Consider the following 21519-nt stretch of genomic DNA (forward strand, 5'->3'; position numbering starts at 1 on the left):
TCTTCAGAGTTCGAATATAGATCAAAACACTACGATAGGAAATGTATATACCCAGTTGTAGATCGAAATAGGCCCATCAGAAACGCGATCACACGACTTTAGATATTGCCCAGTCCGTGCCGTTTGCCTGTTGAGAATGTTACCAATGAATTCCTAAGGTGAAAACGAACTCCTATCAGTCTACACAAAAGCGGGTTTTTCGTGCTTATGTAGATAGATTCCAGAACTACTAGATGGAACGAAACATAACAGATAGCAGAATCGCATCTTCTAGTTGCAGTTTTAGATCTGCACGACCGAGGTGGCTGTTCTCTTTGGGGATGAGTTTTGTTTCAAATACTAGAGGCTGAGTATGATGTTTTGCTAGACTTGAAAGTTTGTAATTTCCCAGCGAAACTCAATTTTGCAACCTGTTGCTTTTTCAACTGCTTTAATGTGTGTATTGTAATAGGTTAAGTAAATCATGAGAAACAAGTGGTTGCATTCAATATAGCATTTATTCAATACAAAAATGGCGTCGAGTCCCTGAAACTAATCTACACAAACATGTTTAGCATTCCACAAAACATTATCCATAAAGGCAATCTGTCACGACGTTGATTGATTATAAGAACAAAGGGATTTCTTATTGTTTCCAGTCCCCCTTTAATTTATCGCATTGTAAAAAATATGGCGGAACGCTGGAATCGTGTTTAGGCTATTGTTCCAGCTATTGTTCTCGTTAGCCAAACCACAACGAGACCATGGTAACAGAAGAGGGTATACCCAATCGTACCCAAATCCGCTGAGTCATAATTTTTTGTGCTGCAGTCATTTTTGTGCCCCTCCAAAAAACATCTTGCAGCACCCTTTGTCCCTGAATTATCCAATAATCGCGAAAAGCGATGATTTTCTCTAGATTCTCCGAAGCTTTTGAAACTCTTGTGATCTTTCACGTGATCAGTTGCTCATACTCTCCATATTTCTTACACACATAAATACCTTCATGTGATCATTTACATAATGTTATCCAATCACATTTATTTATCGAAAGAAAACAAAGAACACAAAACAAAACAAATCAATCACGTGGTTATCTCCATATTGTTAATCACATATGCAATCACAAAAATTTCCTAAACAAACGCAACAGCAAAATGCATAAAAGTGCGAACTTCATTACTTTCAGTTCGCTAGATCTACGTTTAAAGTAACTAGACTACCCTTCCGTGACGTCATTAGTACCCAGTCGCCAACATGCCTCAAAAAAATTACAGACCGTCGTGTTCAAGGTATTCCTACCAAAGCGTTGTGTCTAAAATGTAGTCTGTCAAGTCGTTTCTTTATGGACAAATTCGCACGGCTTGCTGAAGTTGACTGCCTGCATGACTCAATGTCACGGAATTCGCTTGAAGTCGTTAAAAGAATTTCAATAGCACACATAGTTCACCAGGGGCGGATCTAGAGCAAATTTGAAGGAGGGGCAGTCGGTAGTGGGGCGCTGAAAAATTCCCAAAAATTGTTGACGAGAGTACGCTGTATACCACAATTTCAGATCCATTTTCAGAATAAACAACTTAAGTTTTTTCTAAACATTTTCTAATTAGCCTTGAAGCAAATTAACCTGTCGGTCTCAAAAACTTTTCACCTGATTCTTATTCTTCAAAAGGGGCGCACAATTTCCAAAAAAGGGACGCCAGACTTGCTTCAACTTGTTGAGGGAGGGGCAAATACCCCTAGTTGCCCCTTCTTAAATCCGCTACTGTAACTTACATGCTTTACCAAAAATCTTTTATAACTTCTTTGAGGCATGGTTTTAATGGATCCATGTAAGGGAAAAAATACCACAGATTACCTTTAAACAGCTTCTAAAAACGTAAAATAAGATGAACTTGTATGAAATTGGCTGGAATATAGCAAGTTTTAGATCAGAGTTTTGCTAATGGCCTAATACTGTTTTGGGCTAATAGAGTTCGTAAGTGTAACGTCACTTGAAACTATTACAAGAATTTTCGTATTTTAACCACATAGCTTAAAAGAAAGCCATGAAATACCTCTCGATATGCGATATCAGTTCAATATGCTAAACATTGAATGGGTTATGGCCAATGAAAAAATTTGAGGATTTCTAAAGTTTTACTGTTACTTTGGCTCTGTTCATAATGTTATGTTCAAATTACAGAGGTTTGATGGGGCCAGAGCTTGTGCTCATCTGGTCATATCTCAGCCAATTCGTAATACCTTTAACTCATTTTGCAGATTTAGAGGTATTTCACGACGCTCTTTCAGGTTATAGGAAATATTTCGAAAATTCTACAAAATGTATTTTTGTGACGTCATCACTTTAGAACGTCACACGGAAACAAATTATTGTTACTTGATTGGGGAAGAAACTCTCTGCTCAATGGGTCATATCTCAACCAATTTGTGATTCATTAAACAGGTATCGCACATTCAGAGGTATATATTTCATGATGCATACATTTAAATGTTGTTAAAAAGTTTTTATGACGTCATGACCAAAGAACTCGGTCACCAGCAAATACTCGAGGTTAAAAGTATGGTTGATAATAGTGTACTTTATGAAAATTACCTATAATTGTTGTTCATGGTTATATGGTAGAATATGACAATGTACTGACTATTTTCTATATCGGTTATGCAAGAATCCATGACAGTTTTTAAGCCTTGTAGTTTGGTGGGGGCATCTGGCCTTGCTGGATGACCACAACGCCGGGGGTCTGGTTCTGAAAGAAAATATTCGTGACGTCATTACATTGATAAGGCAAATAAGCATTTTGTAATGCAAAAAAAGAAAAGAACAAAATGAACACAGAACACAATTTCAACTCTTTGGATGGCCTCGCTTCAGTGCTGCATCAACCACAGAGCACAACAGGCACTGTGCCTAGCGTCAGATGAGCCCCAAATTTTTGTGGTATGGCCAGCTTTAATCGGAACGGTTTCTATTAACAAAATCAAAGCTTTTTACAAAAATATTTTAGTTCAGGCCCATGTAGCAGCCATTACTCATCATCAGGAATGTATATTTACCTAAGGAACCCATAATATTCTGTGCCCAGGGTCCCAAAATTCTTAATGTGGCCCTCCCTCGCTTCCCTAAATATAAAACAATAGAATTGCTTGCCCTCCTTATGAAACTGTACAGCTTTTACTGCTTGCCCAAATATTAGAGCAATGAAATTATTTGCCCTCCTTATGAAACTGCACAGCTTTTACTGCTTGCCCAAATATTAGAGCAATGAAATTATTTGCCCTCCTTATGAAACTGCACAGCTTTTACTGCTTGCCCAAATATAAGAGCAAATAATTTATTTGAAATGCTATTTGAATACTAATGAAACGGTACGGGCTGGCCCGCCTCACCGAGATGATATATATAATCACAAATTGGTGAACCAGCTCGGTTATCAGAGAAATGTAGATACAACGGAAATGCAGACGATTTTATTTTCAAAATGGCTTCCATCGATGGCTTTATTTGTCGTCTTAAATGAACACTGTCGCCATCCTCATGGGTTGGATGCTAAAGTAGGGTTTGTTAATAAGGGGTGGAGGGGGTTGGAAAGTAATAATACTGAAATAGAACTCTGTACGGATAAAGATGCAAAATACACCAAAGAAAATCGATCAAAAGTCAACAAAGCTCTGTAAGATTTTTCAGACATGGAAGATTTACAGCAAGGTATTTTATATTCGGTTGAACATAAAATAAGTCGTAGGTTTTTGCTAAAGAGGGGCAGAGGGAGCTTTGGCAAAATTTTGGTACATTAACAATCAGGGACGGCTGGATTGGGGCTAATTAGGCATTTAGGATAAGGTAATTTGACACTTGAAACCAAGGGCTGGACACTTAGTCAAATATAGGGGGCAAGTCTATTGTTTAATAAGATGACGTCACATTTTCCCATTGTTCTAGATCAAAAGACCTTTGTCCTCTAAAGTATTGGGGGGGGGGGGGGGGGGTAACCGCCCCCTAGCCTCTCAGGCATTTGCTACTGTTGGAAAATTGCCTGAGTGTAGATGTGACAACTATTATTTGAATTGGATTGATTAGAATTGAGTTGAATTGAACTCACCTGTGAGCAACATGACGATATGCAACCAAGGATTGACCCTGCGAGGGTGGTAATGGCGGCAATGAGAGCAAAGACAACAATGGCCCACAACAATGCAACAATGCCGGTCAAAGTATCGCAGCTGTCCACTAGAAGAAAGTATAATATTTTAAAGCGCTGTTTCCATTAATCCGCTTTCGTAGGAATCCGGTTTTAGTTTTGTGTTCGAAACCGGAGTCATTCGAAACCGGAGTCATTCGAAACCGGAGTCATTCGAAACCGGAGCCATTCGAAAACGATGTCCAAAGTCACGTGCAATATTCCATTCATTCATAGAAATGGAATCTTGCACGAAATGCATTGTTCGGGAGATGAATCATGCCCGTCTTCCAGACATGCACTAGCCCCCGTTTCGGGGTCATTGCACATGCGCATTATCACTTGAAGCCCTGGCGGGAAGTTCAAGAATTGTGTGGTCGCAGACAGAACAGCTGTGCGAATACGGTGATTATTGCGCATGTGCTATGACCCTGCAACACTGATTGGTTAAAGACGGTTTTGTTTCAAAACAAAGGACTGATAGTTTCGTCTTCCGGACAATGCAGGAAACATAGCATACAGTCAGATGAAAAAGGCTATAACCAATACAGTTCTAAAGTGCTGACGTCACAAAAATCTATTTTTAGAATTATTGAATTTGTATCCCATAAACTGAAAGAGCATCATGAAATACCTCTTAGTGTGCAAAATCGGTCAAATGTGTTACGAATTGGCTGAGATATGTCCAGATGTGTATTGGCTCTTTCTTCATCAAACTTCTTTATTTTGGTCTCAGTTCATAATTTTATGAACGGAGCCAAAATAACAGTGATTCGTTAGCAAACTTCACATCTTTCATTAGCCATTTCTCAACCGATTTAGACATCTTTGAATAATTTAGCATATTTGGAAATATTTCATTGTGAACTTTAATTATAAGTGGTTTTATATTATCTTTTATTGTGACGTGGTCTGTCGTACTAAGGTCTTCGTGTGGTCAATCGCATCAAGGTCTTGCTCCCATCCATTCAAAGGGATTGTGTACTTATTAATCTTTGAATTTTTGTGCCTATGTTAAGCTCGGTATGTAGGACGCACTAGCCGGGTATAAATAGATAGAATAAAACAGCATGCTCCAACGAGCATTAGACAAAAAACGGCTCCGAAATGAGAACAAAAATCCAGAGTGTTCCAAACCGTATAGTGAGGACAATTTTGAGCATCAAGATCGTCTTTTCATCTCGGAGTTTTAAATCTTTTTTCATCAAAACAAATGATCCCGACTTGTGTAGACAGAAAGAGTTTTGAATCTTCAGTTAAGAGAGATTTTGAGTGGGAGGTAAAAACAAGATATCTAAACATTACTAAATATTGCTCAACATCATTGAGCATTATTTGGGAACTCAAGAACAAAAGAAATATTGCGTTGGCCCACTTGATATTCTGTACTTTTCACAACACCGAAAACATCAGTGAATATCGTTCAAGGCTCAAATTTACAACCCTTGCCAAAAGTCTTGATACACTAATGTCAGTTTCCAAGGGCAAACTCAGCCATTCCCCTTCCCCCCTTTGAACCATTCCCCTTCCCCCCTTTGAACCATTCCCCTTCTCCCCTTTGAACCATTCCCCTCCCCCCCTTTGAACCATTCCCCTTCCCCCCTTTGAACCATTCCCCTTCCCCCCTTTGAACCATTCCCCTTCCCCCCTACAGAACGACGTAGGGGATTAGGATGTACGTGATTTCTATGATATTTTTCTAAATTATCAACATTGTTTAGGGGGGAAGGGGGTGCGGAAATAGGAGTATCTGAGAAAAGAAGTGAAATATATAATAACCCAACGCAAATTGCTGGGTGTCCCAAGTACTTTTGGCAATGGTTTAAAGCTGTGCAATCGAGGAAATTGTTGCATTGAACATACATACCTTTGTAACTGTACGATTGCCCATTATATCTGCAAACGCAGTGACCATATAAATAATTGCAATTTGACGTCACTTCTGCGGCAACCCCGGCCCAGACCCCTATGGCAACGAAAATCAAAATGGATGCAATTCCATTAATGATGAAGCAAATGATGTTCAGGATCATGAAAGCAATCATCTGCAATGAGAAACATGATCATAATTAGCATAACCAATATAATTTATTAACAAGATTGGCATAATTTATATCGACATACACATAAAGTATAATGGTTTTATATTTACTGTACTATCACAATTCGCATAATCAACATAATTTATCACCAAATAAAACATGATTTATATCGATCGACATATAAAGTATAATGGTTTTATATTTGCTATACTATCACAATTAGCATAATCAATATAATTTATTAACAAAATTAGCATAATCTATATCGGTATACATATAAAGTATAATGATTTTCTTTTTGCTGTACTACCACAATTAGCATAATCAACATAGTTTATTGACAAAATTAGCATAATTAATAAAGTCTGTCAAAAAAGATTATATTTATTAAAATTACTTACAGCACATTTATTCTTTGTTGCTCCAACGACAATTCCGAGAATGCCAGGAACAACATACTGTAAGAACAAAATATAAATTCACAGGATGAACATTCAAATACGCCATCTATAACTAAAACTGAAAGTCGACCTATTCCTAATCCCCAAAAAAGTGTCACATCCTTTCGCTTCAGTTAAAGGCATTGAGTCATGATAAAACGGATTGGGTATACCCTAAGTGCCAAAATCAGCCGAGTCATGGTTTTCATGACTGCGATGCTATTGGTTGATCTGGAACTGGTCTCATGTACTCACATCGGGCCTAAAGTTTTCAAGAGCCCAAAATCTGGAATTCACTCCCGGTATCAATGAAGACAGCACAAAATATTAGACAACTTGAGAATTTGAAAACAAGTGCGCGTGCTCGTTTTGCAGTTAATGAACTTTCTTATGCAATCCTTGAAATTGCTTCATGTTAGTCTTAATTAGTGTATATTCACAATTGTAAAAACTAACATTAAATAATCTACAATACAATACAATACATGGTACTGATTGACAAAACAATTTCCATCAAAAGTTGTCAACAACGGATGCAAATATCACATGAAAAAGCAGCGATCACGCCGAAACCAAATGACCCCCTATAGAGAAGGCCTATTTACCATGACTCAATGTCTTTAAGAAGTCAGACACATCCATCAAATACAGGCCGGATTCAATACAAAGTAGGAAAACAGTTTTGCAAAAAAAGTTCCTGTAATAACGATTTCTTGTTATCATGGATTTCCATTTTACCAAGAAAACTATCCAGCGAATAAGAAATAAACTTTGTACCACATTCGAGTCTTTAAGATATCTCCAAATTTCAACCCTTAATCACTTTGCGCGTAACTTGACAGATAACACGCGCAAAATGATGTGTCAGTTCATGACTGACATCATATTTTCTGCTCATAAAAATCAGCACTGTTTTAGTTTAAGATTTTTCATCCCCCCTCTCACTTTTCAATCTGCGTCGGAGCCCATGATGAAGTACACAGTAATAAGAGCAAACAAATAGAAAATCAAATATTTAGCCAGAATTTCATGCAAAGTTTTATACAAAGATCTTTATAGGCAGAGTCTTTTATAAGTCAGACAAACAAGGGCCCACGCATACTGGCCTTGCTGCGGCTCTTCGCATAGCTGCGGTTCTTCGCATAGCTGCGGTTTTCTTCTCATTAAGACCCAAATCTGTCGGCATGGTATGCTTTTCCGGAAATCTCACACTTACCGTAAAAGCTCTATCAATGCCAAACTAATAGCATTTAAACAGTTGGCTTAGCACTGGATATTTTTCGTCGGGGCATGAAATGATACAGTTACAAGCATTTTTATAAGGAACCCATGTGTAGAAGGAGGACAAAGTTGAAGAGCTTTTAGTATTAGGACAGAATCTCTAAGCAACTTTTCATTTTATGAGTATTTTTATAGCTGCTAACAATCAAGAATTAGGAAGACAGTTCATTCATTTTGAGTTTGATGGGAATCGAGGGGCAAATCACTCCAAGAAAATCTTGTACACCTTTGGTGGAAATCCTAATATTTTATCTGAAAATCCTCAGAAATCCTTTTGTTTTAGGGACAATCTCGTACGCTGTTTGCAAGAGTGAATTGCCCCTCGATAAAAAATCACATGAATAGTGTGTTTCGAAGGTAGCCTTTGCGTGTTTCATTGTGTAATTTTTTCGTTGTCCTTCTTGATTGAATTTCCACTTTTCAAATATAAAACGTCTTTCTAGTCTTCTTTCTGTATTCATCTTGTTTTCCAGCTACAGTTAAGAATCTCGCGACACTGATACACAATTTCAATGTACACTCTTTTTTTTATAAGAACAATTTTATAAGAAGACGAGCCTCAAAACTGGTCAGAAGTTAAGAACAAATTAAGAACAAGCTGAGGCTGAGCTACTGCAAAATGCAATTTGTGAACAACGTTTTTTCTCAAAATCGAGGATTTTTAGCGATGTGTGGGTGCTTTTTCGGTGAATATTCAAATTTGTCAGCAAATTAAGGCTGCCTAACTCACTTTGTTGGCAAATGAGGCCTGAACACCTCTTAAGAGCAAAAAAGCTAGCAATCGCACTGCTTACACTCTCTTAATTTAAGAAAAAGTTAAGAACAATCCAGCCTCACATTTTCGAAAAAATTAAGAACAGTCAGCCTGAACTTAAATTTACTGGTTCTTATAAAAAAAAGGGCGTACTATGTGCAAATTTCATGGTGGAAATCACTATGAGTATAAGACATATGCAGTCGCCATTTCGAATCGAATGTTTTGCAGTTCCACAATAGAACAGAAACTATAGGTAGCCAATCAACTACGGGCCATTGTTCAGTGTACAGTGTCCTAAAAACTACCTTCGGATGTTAGGTAGAAACAAAATAAACAAAATACAGCTTTCTTATAAATATGGTTTCATTTCCGAGTTCCAGATGCTGTTTTGACTGAGTTCCATCCGTGTTCCAAACAAAAAGTTTATTGGTTCAATTCATTCACTTCCGAGGCATAAAAAGTTTATTTCCAAGTTCTAGACTGCTGTTGTCCTCCACAGCGTCTGGAAAATCGTTTCCAAATCACGACAGAGAAGAAACTGGCAATTTTAAGATTTTGAAGAGACTGTGATAAAACTTTTTAGGTTTCAAGTTTTTAATTTAAATATTACTTGTTTCAGGCAACACTATTTTTAGCTGTACGTTTGAAAACTGACTGAGTTCTGTGCATCAAGGAACTCACTCTGGATCCGCCTCTGTGTGCGAAGAGTAGGGCGGGAGAATACTTTGTTGTCAGTAAGGAGTCAAAATGTTTATATTGCTCAGGGGTTCAGTAAAATTTACCACGATGGTTAGTGGCGAGAAAAAGGTTGAGAGATGAATTTCTACGAATGGCAAGAAACGCATCTAAAATATTTATGGCATCGATAAGGAAGAACTTTCTTTTTAATGATGATAATCCATTGGTTGGATTTTGAATTGTAAAAAATATCTCTCGTGTTTACAAAACAGTGGCGATTTTATCAGCTAATGAACAGTGCTCCAAAAAATATCATGCAGAACTTTTATTCAGTGGACCTGGAAAGTATTCATAGTTTTGCAGATAAAGAAAAATCAATTTTGAAATAAATACAACTTTGAGAACAACAGAGCCTAAAATTATCCAAAAAATAAAAGCATTCCACTGTTGAAAAAATTTGTATTGTTCTTATGAAAAAGAATGCATGAAATATTAAAACTAGACACGATAGGGTCGAATAAAAGCAACCTGTTGTTGAATCAGGCATTTCTAAATGCAACAAAAAACCAACTGTCTATACAGAACTGCAATTGAACGTATTCAGTAAGAAATCATTCAAGAATTCTCTATATGTCAGACTTTGTGTACATTTTCATGCATATAAAGCTTGCAATGGCTTTAAATCTGTCAGTTGTTTCACTTTACCTTTTAAACAATCTTTTGGTGGTACAAAACTTGTAAATGGCTTTGAAAAAAACAAACATTTAGTAAACTAAAGCTTTTCGTCTGACACTCTTCAGAGTTTAAAACGTCAGAACATAAATCGAAAACTCTACGCTAGGAAATATATATACCCAGTTGTGGATCGAAATAGGCCAATCAGAAACACGAGCACATGACTGTAAAGGTTGACCAATCAGTGCCGCTTGCCTATTAGAATGTTACCAGTGGAGTCCTAAGGTGAAAACGAACTCCTTTTGTCTACACAGTAGCGGTTTTTTCGTGCTTTTTCGTGCGTATTTTTCCTTTTCTGGTTCAGTCGTCAATGACTGACCTTTGGTGCAGTAACAATTTCTCAGAGCTTTCTTGCGTAATATGATTCTTGGCTGTATCCTTGCACAAACAATGAGGGGTGGGGGGGGGGGGCTTAACCCTCCCTCGCCGCAAACCACCCAAAGCCACTCCAGCCAGTCTGGCTACATTATCGGACACGCCCAACTATCACGCCCAGAGTCGACGACCAACGATCACGCCCAAACTTAACGCAAGAGCACCATTCGAAAGTGCGATAAACAACATTCAGGACTCATTGAAATGGAAAAAACTCGTTTCCCGGCAAATGTAATTAAAACATATTTCTGATCGTTGTAAAACCGCCAAACTAGATAGAATTCACTGAAATATGCGAAGAAAATTAGCCTTTGATATACTTTAACATTCCATGAATACGATACTTAAGCAAAGCCATATCTATCGGTTTATGGTCGAGTTTTATCTAATATGACGTAGTTACCATCTAATTGCTAAGTCACTAGATGGTAACGATTCTGCGCAGTTTATAAGCAGGGATGGGACGTCAAAGACGGGGGAGGTGCTAGGTAATGACTTGATATTGGTGCCACACCCTGCAAGTGACCGGAAAAAAAGGAAAAAGCCCACGTGAAAAATTCAATTTTTAACTTCAAAATAAAAAGATAAATCAAGTAATTTTTGGAACATTTTGTTACTACCAAAAAGTGTTTTTCTCCGAATCGAAGCAAAGTTTACCAGCGGAAACAAAAATATTGGGGGGGGGGGGTGAGAGATGCGACACCTCCCCCCCCGGTTGTTCCGTCCCTGATTATCATCATTGTGCGGCAAAGAAATTATCATAATACGTTTCCAAAGAAAAATCTGGTCTTTTGGGATCTATGTCATTTCTATACCGGGGGCTACCCCGCCTGGCCCGGATGAAGGTGGGTGCTATAAAAGCCCAAGACCACGAGGGACGTTCTGGGGAGAGGGGGCTAGAGCCAAAAACTGCTAAAAAGTATAAAATGTAACAACAGAAATCTCTCGCATTTTTTTGGGGGGGGGGGGCTTAGCTTTAGTAAAATGTTGACCAGGTTTATGGATCCAAGCAATAATATAATATAGATTCTAAACATTCCATATTCCGCGTTTTGTAGCTGGTCACTTGTTACTCTATTTGCACTTAGATGCCTTTTGAGCAAATATTAATCAACACGTTTACATAAATACCAAATCGAAGGCCAGCTGACAACTCAACAACACAATTTTAAGCTAAATTTAATCCGGAGGTTTCAACATTCAACAATGCGGAAAAGGTTAAAGCTTGGTAAAAACTTCCCTGTGGTGCAACGCCAGAATGACAGTTTCCCTAAATTTGAGCCATTTCCTCGATGAGTGAAACATTCCAGACACGCCTAGGAAGGTTTCTGCGTCCGCGTTACCAGTCCACGCGGTGCGGATATTCACCGCATGTATCTGCGCGTAATCCCGCTGATGTTTCTACCGCTATCGTCAATAATTATAATAAAAATATCCCTGCAAAGATTACTAGTAGAAAAACAAATATGAATTTAAACTGTTTCTACCGCAATCGTTAATATGATCGCGATAAACCCAAAACATTTGCGTTTAATAATACAAAGCAGATCGGTAAATGAAAAGTCGACAAACTTTGTTTGGATTTGTCAAAACAAGTTTTAATTCCCTATTGTCGTTGCACGCTCAAATTGATAAAGAAAAACAAACATGTAAATGAATCATCAGAGACAGTGAAAGCGGAGTACGGGGAGGGACCGCAGAGGCAGGGGGCCAGGGGAGCTTCAGCCCCCCCCAATAATTTCCAAAATGTACTTAAATCACACCGAAAATCGCGTTGCTCCAAAGTCACACCAAAAGATATTCACTGCAATTTTCGTCACCGAATTTGTTGGTGTATGATCTTGAAGGACCGCAGCGATTTTTTCCTAAGAAAAACATTTCGTTTCAGCGAATTATCCTTTTCGTGACATCCGCATTTCTTTTGTTGCGTTCATTCTTGTTTACCACATTGGTTGTAGACAATTTAGCTTTACCACAACATCAGTTGTTGCAGGGGAGTTTCTATAATTTGATGATATGATAGTGCACGAGACACGTACAACCGCTTGCAGCTTGACGCAAAACCGCTAGAACGCGCGGCTGCATCACAGATCAAATCAAGTATTGATCTTCGATTTAAACAAAAATCGATGCCCCTTAGAAATTGTTTAGCACGACAAGAACCTGTGTATACACCGGACAGAATCAGTAGCGGCGCAACGGGGGGTAGGGGGGACTGGGGGACACGCCCCCAGTTCTCAGCAGGATCAATTTTGTATTTCGTGTAAATCCGATGAGAAAATGTTGGGGGAGGGGTAATATTTTGGCAACGTACTATGATTTTCAAACTGCCTTTACATAGCAAACAGTTGGATATGGGCGCTCCTTTCAGATATAATTGGCTTTCCTTGTTTGTAAAAGGGCGTTTTCTGGTGCTAAAAAGGGTGTGGCCTAAGAATTTTTGTTTTGCCCCCCTCCCTCTCCCCAGAGCATAGTGGCTGGCGCCGCCATTGAACAGAATCATCACGGGGGCCTGGAACATGAAATTTATGTCCCTTTTTGACACAATTTATTCAATCAACTTTGAGAAGGAATGAAATCTTTCCTGGCGTTTAGTTCATCACCTTGGGTTTTTTCATTTACCCTACACAAGATTTGCTGAGGTAATGGTATTCTTTGTAAAACGCATTACCTCATGCCCCTTTTAGATATTATTTCTGCTAAGTAATCATTTCGCATCTTATGAAACTGCTGACACAGCCCCCGCGTGCACTCCCTTCTTCCTAGCTATCTCATATATATACCCCTTCAGAAAAGTAGTTTTAGAGTCTGTGATAGAGAGTCCGTAGTGTAGTACGTGTCATGCTGTAGGTGCTTGTGAAAGGCCTCAGTATAGATCTATATAACAAATCATCTGAAAGATCAGAAGTTGTATTGGGCTATTCCATTTGATATCTGTACATGGGGATGGAATTAAAATTCCAGGGGGGTCTGGCATGAAGGATATTCCAGGGGGTATCAGACAAATGTATGCTTTTTCCAGGGGGTTGAAAGAAAAAAATATATGAAGTTTTCCAAGGGATATTAAAAGATTTACGATGTTTTCTCAAATGGGTTAAGAAAATTCGTTTCAAAGAATGACATGAATTTTCCGGGGGGTTGAAAGAATCAAAATCAGAGTGGTCATGATCTTCAAGTTCACTTTCCGGGGGATATATGATTAACAGAAATCTTACTTCCACCCCCCTGTATGGAGAAAAAATGGAATAGCCCATTCTCTGTTGAATCCTGCCATCGCCGGTACTTGCTGTATCCTGGAGACGGGTTACAATATTTCACACATTTCTTTGAAAGGTACCCCCTTCATGGCATATCCTAAATCACAGACACTATGCCGCCACAGGCAGTATGCAAGCGATGAAACTCGATCAAACCCGCTTACAACGTATTTCTGTCAACTGTCACGAAATCTATTGTGTTTCTTCACATGGCACCTCTTGGTATGTAGCAAATAAGAAACACCGCAATACGACCACGTGCTGTGAATAACCGTAACGACCTGCTCGCTAGTTCTAAACTGAGGTTCTGAAAATAGAGGCAACAAAGAGCAGGGAAGACTTGGGAACTTGAGCCAAAATATGTAAGACTGTTAATTTAAGCTTCGTGTACAGCCAAACTCAGCTTTTCAGCAACATTTGGCGTGACTATAGGCGGAATCCAGCGTATCTCTTCTCTTTCTTCAAAGATTCTCATAACCTATCTGCTTTTAAAACTCGAGAAAACAATCTTGGTCGCACGCCCACTTCACTTAGCGCCACATATCTTAGCATCTCCTTCCTACCCTGGCGCGATTCACACGAAACTCCGTATATATTTCAACAGCGCGGATTAATCTGAATCTGCAAAAATGCGCGAACGGGATTTGAAGAAGAAATTAGCGCTGGGAGAACGCATTATTTTGTTATTGCGGCGTGCAACTGGGGGTGGTTGTGCGAACCCAGCTGTGATCTGCTGAATGATATGAAATGCGAAAAGCTCAAATGACTTTTTTTTCAGTGTTTTCTCTGGAATACAAAGTTTAAAAAGAATCAGCAAGATAGATCCTGAGAGGTCTAAAAAGTTCAAACACGAAGAGACCTTCTAGACAATTCACGCGGGCTATGTTACAATATATTTCTAAATAACAGTAAAAGACTTGGCATCATAACATTCTGTATTAAAATACATTATAGTAACACAACGGTGGAGACACGAAGCGGTTGTTGCGTGAAAATACGCAATCGGTACAGCGGATTTAAAATATGACGATTAAGCGAGACTCACCGGTATTCCAGCCCAATAAGGAGTCAATGCAGCGCTAACATTCACTTTTCCACCGAGCACAAAACTGCAAATGACAATTATCAGACCAAATAACAACTCCATGATACCAATTACCAAAGCGCCAATTGAGTGGCCTCGCTGAATTTCGCCCGTCATCTTTAATGGGTTTTTAAACTTCGACACGAATAGTTTCTTCTGCTACCGTTCGTCTTTTGCTACCCGCGTTGCACAGTCGCTTTGCAAAAATGGCTAGCCAGTGGGTGTTGGCATGACGTTTAGAGCGGTTTTCTCAGCCAATCATGTTGTAACGGGTATGTCACGTGATTTTGCGGGTATCTGCAGCGACATGCGTCAGAGATTACGAATGTTTAATGTGTAAATAAAGGCAAGGAAAGATTACAAGAAATTGAGTCACAGCACGGACAGGTACTTTTGCGTCTCGGCGTAATAATAATTATATTCCGTTAAATGTTAGTGTGATAAAGATTGAACTGTCTCGAAGCTTTTATGAGAACGACCCTAACAAGGAACATTTGGTGGGAAGGGGGAGGGGGTAACTTCAATTGGCCGAGGACAGGGTGTGCCAAATACCCCACCCCAAAATTTAGCTCGAATAGAAATATATATTCAAATTTGCAAATATCCAACAACACAATCAATTAAATAAGAGCACATTACCTCTTTTAAAAGTTAAACCCAAAATTTAAGATCAAGCTTAAAGTCAATTCAAAAATTTATCACCATGTTTGATTTTACCAGAATTGATAACCAAAATTATTTTTTAAATATTGTTCCCCAGAATGGCGCATCCTGTACCAGTATATGTGGAAGTTACACCACCCCCCCCCCCCCCACCCGGGATCAGTGCTCTATCTTGGCACTCCCCCTACTTTAATGGGAATCTCCTAACTTTATGCCAAATTTTTTACTTATTACAGCTGCCGACAACAATGCGATCTATTTTTTATTTTCAAAACACAACACAAATCTATTTGCCTTGGGCAAAAGGAACCTTTGATAAACCATCTGTCTCTCGATTATCAGCCAACCCTTGATAAAATTCAGAGATTCAAAATTAAGAACAAGCTGAGGCTGAGCTTCTGCAAAATGCAGTTTTGAACAATGTTCTTTCTCAAAATCGAGGATTTTTAGCGATGTGTGGGTGCTTTTTCGGTGAATATTCAAATTATTAAGGCTGTCTCACTCACTTTGTTGGCAAATAAGGCCTGAACACCTCCTAAGAGGGAAAAAGTCAGCCTGAACTTGAATTTACTGGTTCTTATAAAAAAGAGTGTAATGTGTGATTTTTATCAGAATCACCAGGATCAATTGATAACCCTGGGACATCTTGTAAACAAACTTCGACTGACTTTTTAGGCGCACAAGTAAGTCTTTACATGGGCCGTATATAATGCACACGATTTTATTATCATCACACCCGTTAAAAGACCCACCAAATGCGCATGTTTTTCTATGCTTTTCTTGTTTGACAACAAAGGCTAAAGAGGTGGGGCTTACTAGAGAGTGGGGGTTTATTTTAAGTTTTTGCTTGATAAGGAGGAACTTAATAGAGAGGGGCTTTTATTGTTATTATTATTATTACTAACAATTTCTTTAACGTTGGCAAGAAAGAGCAGAAAAATACATATAGCTAATAAGCTAATTGACGCCAACAAAGTAATTTAAAACCTTCTTTATCTACAATGTCCATACGAAACCTACAAAAACCCTAGATCTTTAATGATAACTTTGCACAATCTGCAGATGCAAGTATTTCCATGCCATAATTTACTTTATTTCACAGAGGGGGCTTAATAGAGAGAGAGGGGGCTTAATAGAGAGAGGGGGCTTAATGGAGAGAGAGGGGGCTTAATAGAGAAAGATAGGGCTTAATAGAGAGAGATAGGGCTTAATAAAGAGCGGGGGCCTAATAGAGAGAGGGGGCTTAATAGAGAGAGGGGGCTTAATAGAGAGAGGGGGCTCAATAGAGAGAAGGGGCTTAATAGAGAGAGTGGGGGCTTAATAGAGAAAGAGGGGGCTTAATAGAGAAAGAGGGGGCTTAATAGAGAGAGGGGGCTTAATTGAGAGAGGGGGCTTAATAGAGAGAAAAGGGGCCTAATAGAGAGAGGGGGCTTAATAGAGAGAAAGGGGGCTTAATAGAAAGAGGGGGGTTAATAGAGAGAGGGGGCTTAATAGAGAGAAGGGGCTTAATAGAGAGAGTGGGGGCTTAATAGAGAAAGAGGGGGCTTAATAGAGAGAGGGGGCTTAATAGAGAGAAAGGGGGCTTAATAGAGAGAGATGGGGCTTAATAGAGAGAGGGGGCTTAATAGAGAGAGGGGGCTTAATAGAGAGAGTGGGCTTAATTGAGAAAAAGAGGGCTTAATAGAGAGAGGGGGCTTAATGGAGAGAGAGGGGGCATAATAGAAAGAGGGGGTTAATAGAGAGAGGGGGCTTAATTGAGAGAAAGAGGGCTTGCTTGGTATTTGCTCAGAGGTGGCGCCAGAAATCTTCCGACAGAGGAGCTGGAGCTTCCGACAGGGGGCTAAAATGACTAAAATAAGCAGTTTTCGTACGTTATTTTGTCAAATTTGCTCCGACAATAAGCTAAAATTTCCTGCGATGGGGGGGGGCTAGATGCTTCCGACGGAGGGGTTGTAGCCCCCCTAGCCCTCCCCTGGCGCCACCACTGTATCTGCTTGCAAGTTAACCGCTAAACTAAGCCCGGGCGGAATTTTGTTAGCTCCGTTAATGTCGTAGACAAAACTCTGGTTGAATCACCTGCAAACACGTGACAAATGAGTAAATGAAACCTTACAGATGTTGCTGGTATGAGTACAATGTTTTTGAAGGGCTGGATTAATGTAATTCATGTGGTTATCAAAACATTGAATTACAAAGATTTGGTTAAAGTGGCAAGATAGTGGAGGGAAGGAGGTTTTCTTCTATTCGACTAAGACTCGAATAATCTGTACTACCCTGGGTTCCAGAGCGTCAGTGTCGATGAAATAGGGCGTCGAGGAAATAGGGGGTTGCGGGGTAGTGCGGAGGAGGAGAGAAGAGAGGAAGACTCTTCCTCTCTTCTCTCCTCCTCCGCACTCTCCCGCACCCGCAACCCCCTATTTCCTCGACACTGACGCTCTGGAACCCAGGGCAAATCTTACAACAAGCAAAAGCGAAGTACGCGAGATTTGAGAGGACAGGAAAGGCCCAGAGAAGGGGAAAGCACCCAGAGAGGTGGGGTAGCACCAAGAGAGAAAGGTAGCACCAAGAGAGAAAGGTAGCACCCAGAAAGTGGAGAAGCATCCAGTGAGATAGGTAGCATCCTATGGATAGCAACCAGTGATGTATGTAACACCTAAAGAGAGAAAGATAGCACCCACAGAGAATAGGGAAAATCCCAAGGACATGGGTAGCACCCACACATATTAAGGGTAGCACCCAGAGATAAGGGTAGCACCAGGAAATGTGGGTAGCACCGAGAAATATGGCCAGCACCCAGAGAGAATAAGAAAGAACCCAGTGAGATGGGTAGCACCCACACATATTAAGGGTAGCACCCAGAGATAAGGGTAGCACCAAGAAATGTGGGTAGCACCCAGAGAGAATAAGAAAGAACCCAGTGAGATGGGTAGCACCCACACATATTAAGGGTAGCACCCAGAGATAAGGGTAGCACCAAGAAATGTGGGTAGCACCGAGAAATATGGCCAGCACCCAGAGAGAATAAGAAAGAGCCCAGTGAGATGGGTAGCACCTTGAACAGGTTGGTAACACCCAGAGACACGAGGATCACCAAGAGATATGTTTAAAACCTAGAACGGTTGCTTACTTCCATTGTGCTGGATAGCACCCATATACCCTGGGTACCAGACTCACTATCTATAAAATAAAATAGAGAGTCTGGTACCCAGGGTAGCACCCATATGGCTCCGGCTCTCTCTATTGAAATAATAGAGGAAGCAAAAACCAAAGATTATCTTCTTGTGTCATCTTTTCGGTGTCTAAGCAGTGGCGGTTTTAGGGACTGCGTGGCCCGGGGCCAAAAACATCTGTGGGCCCTTGTTCTTTACAATTTCCATCTTTTTTCTTAGGTGTGGCGCCCCTTTTGGCTATCATAAGCGTGGGGCCATGCCCCCCCCTAAAAACCGGCACTATTTGTTCGAATTATCGTAAGAAGAACCTTTGAACGTTACGTATCTACAAATTTTATGTTTCGTTAGGAAATATCCTGCATTTGGGGCTCTTTGATAAATTGCCTTTGTCTCAGTCACACAATAGAGGTTACAATGTAATCCCTGTGTCTCAGTGTCGTATTTGTTGTTATGTCACTTGGCAACCAGTGTTGTCACTCGCACATCTCTTAATGTTGGATTTAGGTTATTGCATATATCTCAGTCAAGACAGTGCCGTCGTTTTGAAATTCATAGTATTTTCAATATACTGTTATTAAAGAAAAAATACTATAGTTTGACAATTATTGGGGGACTCCAGCTCCCATCCCCCCCCCGCCTCCGCGGTTCCTGCAAGTAGGTTCATTTTAAGAAAAGGGGGAACAGGATATTGTTGAAAACTTTTATCTTTTGCCAATTCTCCCTTCATTAACTGGCTTGCCTAGGCCTGCTAATCATTTATCACCATTCTCTTTTCCTCAGGACTCTGCTGATGACGCACTTAATTTGAGGCCGCTCAATCACTTCCGCGCTGAAACTGCTTAGGTAGGCTTTTTTCTAGTGCACCGGAAAGTAGGTCAGAAGAAGTTTCCTGTTAGACTTTTAAGACGCCTTTCGTTCTTTTTTAATACCCATCTTGCTTCTACGGTACTTGATCCTTTATTGACAAATTAAAGTGTTTATGCATTCGATTTTTTGTGATTTTTACTTTTCAAAGCTTTTTCTTTTTCGATGCATATTTTGCCATACTTTTTTCTTCCTCAAGAAGAGGTTCGCACCCCCGGAATATACGATATGATCTTATCAAAGCTGGCAAAAACAAAGATTTGCTGATCATCGCAGACTGTCGAATCGACCAACATTTTTAATTTCTTCATTTCTTTTTGACACTTCATCAGTGTCTTTGAGAATGCTTTCTTAAAAGGCCGTCGTTAGGTAACCGAGCTTGCATAAAAAGCCACAATGTATAACGAAAATTACACTCTTTTATATATAGGACTAGGCCTTTCCACCGAAGGTCTCGGTATTCGGTTACCTGTTTCACTATGTAACGGTTGGCTTTAGTGTGTGATATGTTTCGTAATATCTCAGTTGCATGTTATAGTCACATGTGCTGTTGAGTCCTGTTGTTTCAGTTAACGTCTTTCTAATGGCAATGTGTTTGTCTGTCAACATGTATTGTGACGTTCGTATTGTTCTCTTAATAACCTTCCGTCAATGTTCACTTTCAGGGTTGCCAGGTTCGGGATTTTATCCCGAGATCTCGGGAATATTCAGAGCTGTTGGGATTTTTCTCGGGAATTTTTTTCGGTGAAAAAATCTCGGGAAAATTCTCGGGATTTTTAGAGAATGGATTAGAAAAGTTTTTCAGAATAGATTTGTTAGTAACAAAGCATTCATACGAGAATAAGAGCGGCACATTTCATCCACACTTTGCTAGTGGCAAGCCCCACTACAGACACATTAGTCCGTGTGGATAGCTGTCTTCAATGGAGAGGTGAAGATTGCTATAATTTCAAAGTCACCCATGCTATGAAAAGGAAATTCATCACAGAAAGAATTTATAGAGTCAATGCAGACGATGACTTTGTTCTTGGTGATGGACTTCTCGAATAGAAACTGCTAAAATTCCCTAAAAATATCGAACTTTATTCAGTTACATTGTTATGTTATTTAATAAATTTTATCTTTTATCTTCAGTGTCATCAGTTTACTTAGGATTGACATCTATTTTCGTCTAAAATGGTCTCCTTTTGTTTCTTGTCACGCAACTGAAATAAAAATGTCAAGAAAAATTTTAACTCCTTTGTCAATGCTTTGGTCCGTACAATTACAATGTTGCACAAGATAGAGAAGTTGAAAAGTCGTTGCACAGAGGTCAAAATTTTGTCCCTGTGGTAAATGACGTCATCAGAACATCACGAAAAATTTCTGGATTTTTTGAGAAAATCTATTGCATTCTGGGATTTTTTATGTCTTGATGCGGGATTTTTATAGATTTCAATCTGGCAACCCTGTTCACTTTAGAGTTAGTCTTGCTGTTGAACGAATGAAGACAACATCAGAATAGAGTCTCTCTCGTGTTCTACTTATTCGGGGCTTAGGCCCATTGGCCTAGCCCCATCGTATCTTCACCATCCTAAGAAGAACCCGACTAACATAAAACGTTACAACTATTCGGTTAGCTGAAGCACAAAGCGAATATTCGGTTACAAGCGAATAGTTCGAATAGTACAATTATTCGGTTGGAGACTATGAGTGCGAATAACCTAACTGCTAGAGGTAACAATGGGTTACTGACTACTCGAGTAACGGATCATTCATTGCTTTCGATCATTGAATAGCATCTGATCGCATAAACCAATTCTACTTACGGCCTCGCTTTGGAAATTTCTCCAAATTTTATTATACGACTTTTTTAAGCTCAGATTTGGTTTTATCACAATAGATTTAGGCTGGATACAATTTTTTATTGTGTTTGTACTTGCAATTTAGATTTTATGGAGAAATGAAGTTTGAAAACTTGCAAGGGATTTGACCGCATTCCGGGTGAAACTATACCCCCTAGTAGCCAATCACGTT

General features: G+C 39.5%; 1 protein-coding gene across 1 annotated transcript; it reads right to left on the minus strand.

The window, feature by feature from the left end:
- Window positions 1-1060: 1060 nt before the first annotated feature.
- Window positions 1061-15029, minus strand: LOC135690293 (uncharacterized). Its single transcript, XM_065207806.2, has 5 exons — window positions 14768-15029; window positions 6601-6657; window positions 6025-6202; window positions 4080-4207; window positions 1061-2726 (listed from the first exon to the last, which is right to left on the minus strand). The coding sequence occupies exons 1-5, from the start codon at window positions 14921-14923 to the stop codon at window positions 2661-2663; spliced, it is 585 nt and encodes a 194-aa protein (XP_065063878.1). The 5' UTR covers window positions 14924-15029; the 3' UTR covers window positions 1061-2660.
- Between the last annotated feature and the right edge of the window lie 6490 nt (window positions 15030-21519).

The sequence above is a fragment of the Rhopilema esculentum genome, chromosome 1 (genome assembly GCF_057945365.1).
Source record: "Rhopilema esculentum isolate cy_ngs chromosome 1, ASM5794536v1, whole genome shotgun sequence".
In the NCBI taxonomy this organism is placed as follows: domain Eukaryota; kingdom Metazoa; phylum Cnidaria; class Scyphozoa; order Rhizostomeae; family Rhizostomatidae; genus Rhopilema; species Rhopilema esculentum.

Excerpts from the sequence above, each read along its gene's own strand:
- LOC135690293 (XM_065207806.2), bottom strand. The coding sequence starts at position 14,923 with ATGACGGGCGAAATTCAGCGAGGCCACTCAATTGGCGCTTTGGTAATT. Across the intron at positions 6,203-6,600 it reads CAACAAAGAATAAATGTGCT|ATGATTGCTTTCATGATCCT; the intron begins GTAAGTAATTTT and ends TTCTCATTGCAG. Across the intron at positions 2,727-4,079 it reads TATCGTCATGTTGCTCACAG|AACCAGACCCCCGGCGTTGT; the intron begins GTGAGTTCAATT and ends ATTTTCTTTCAG.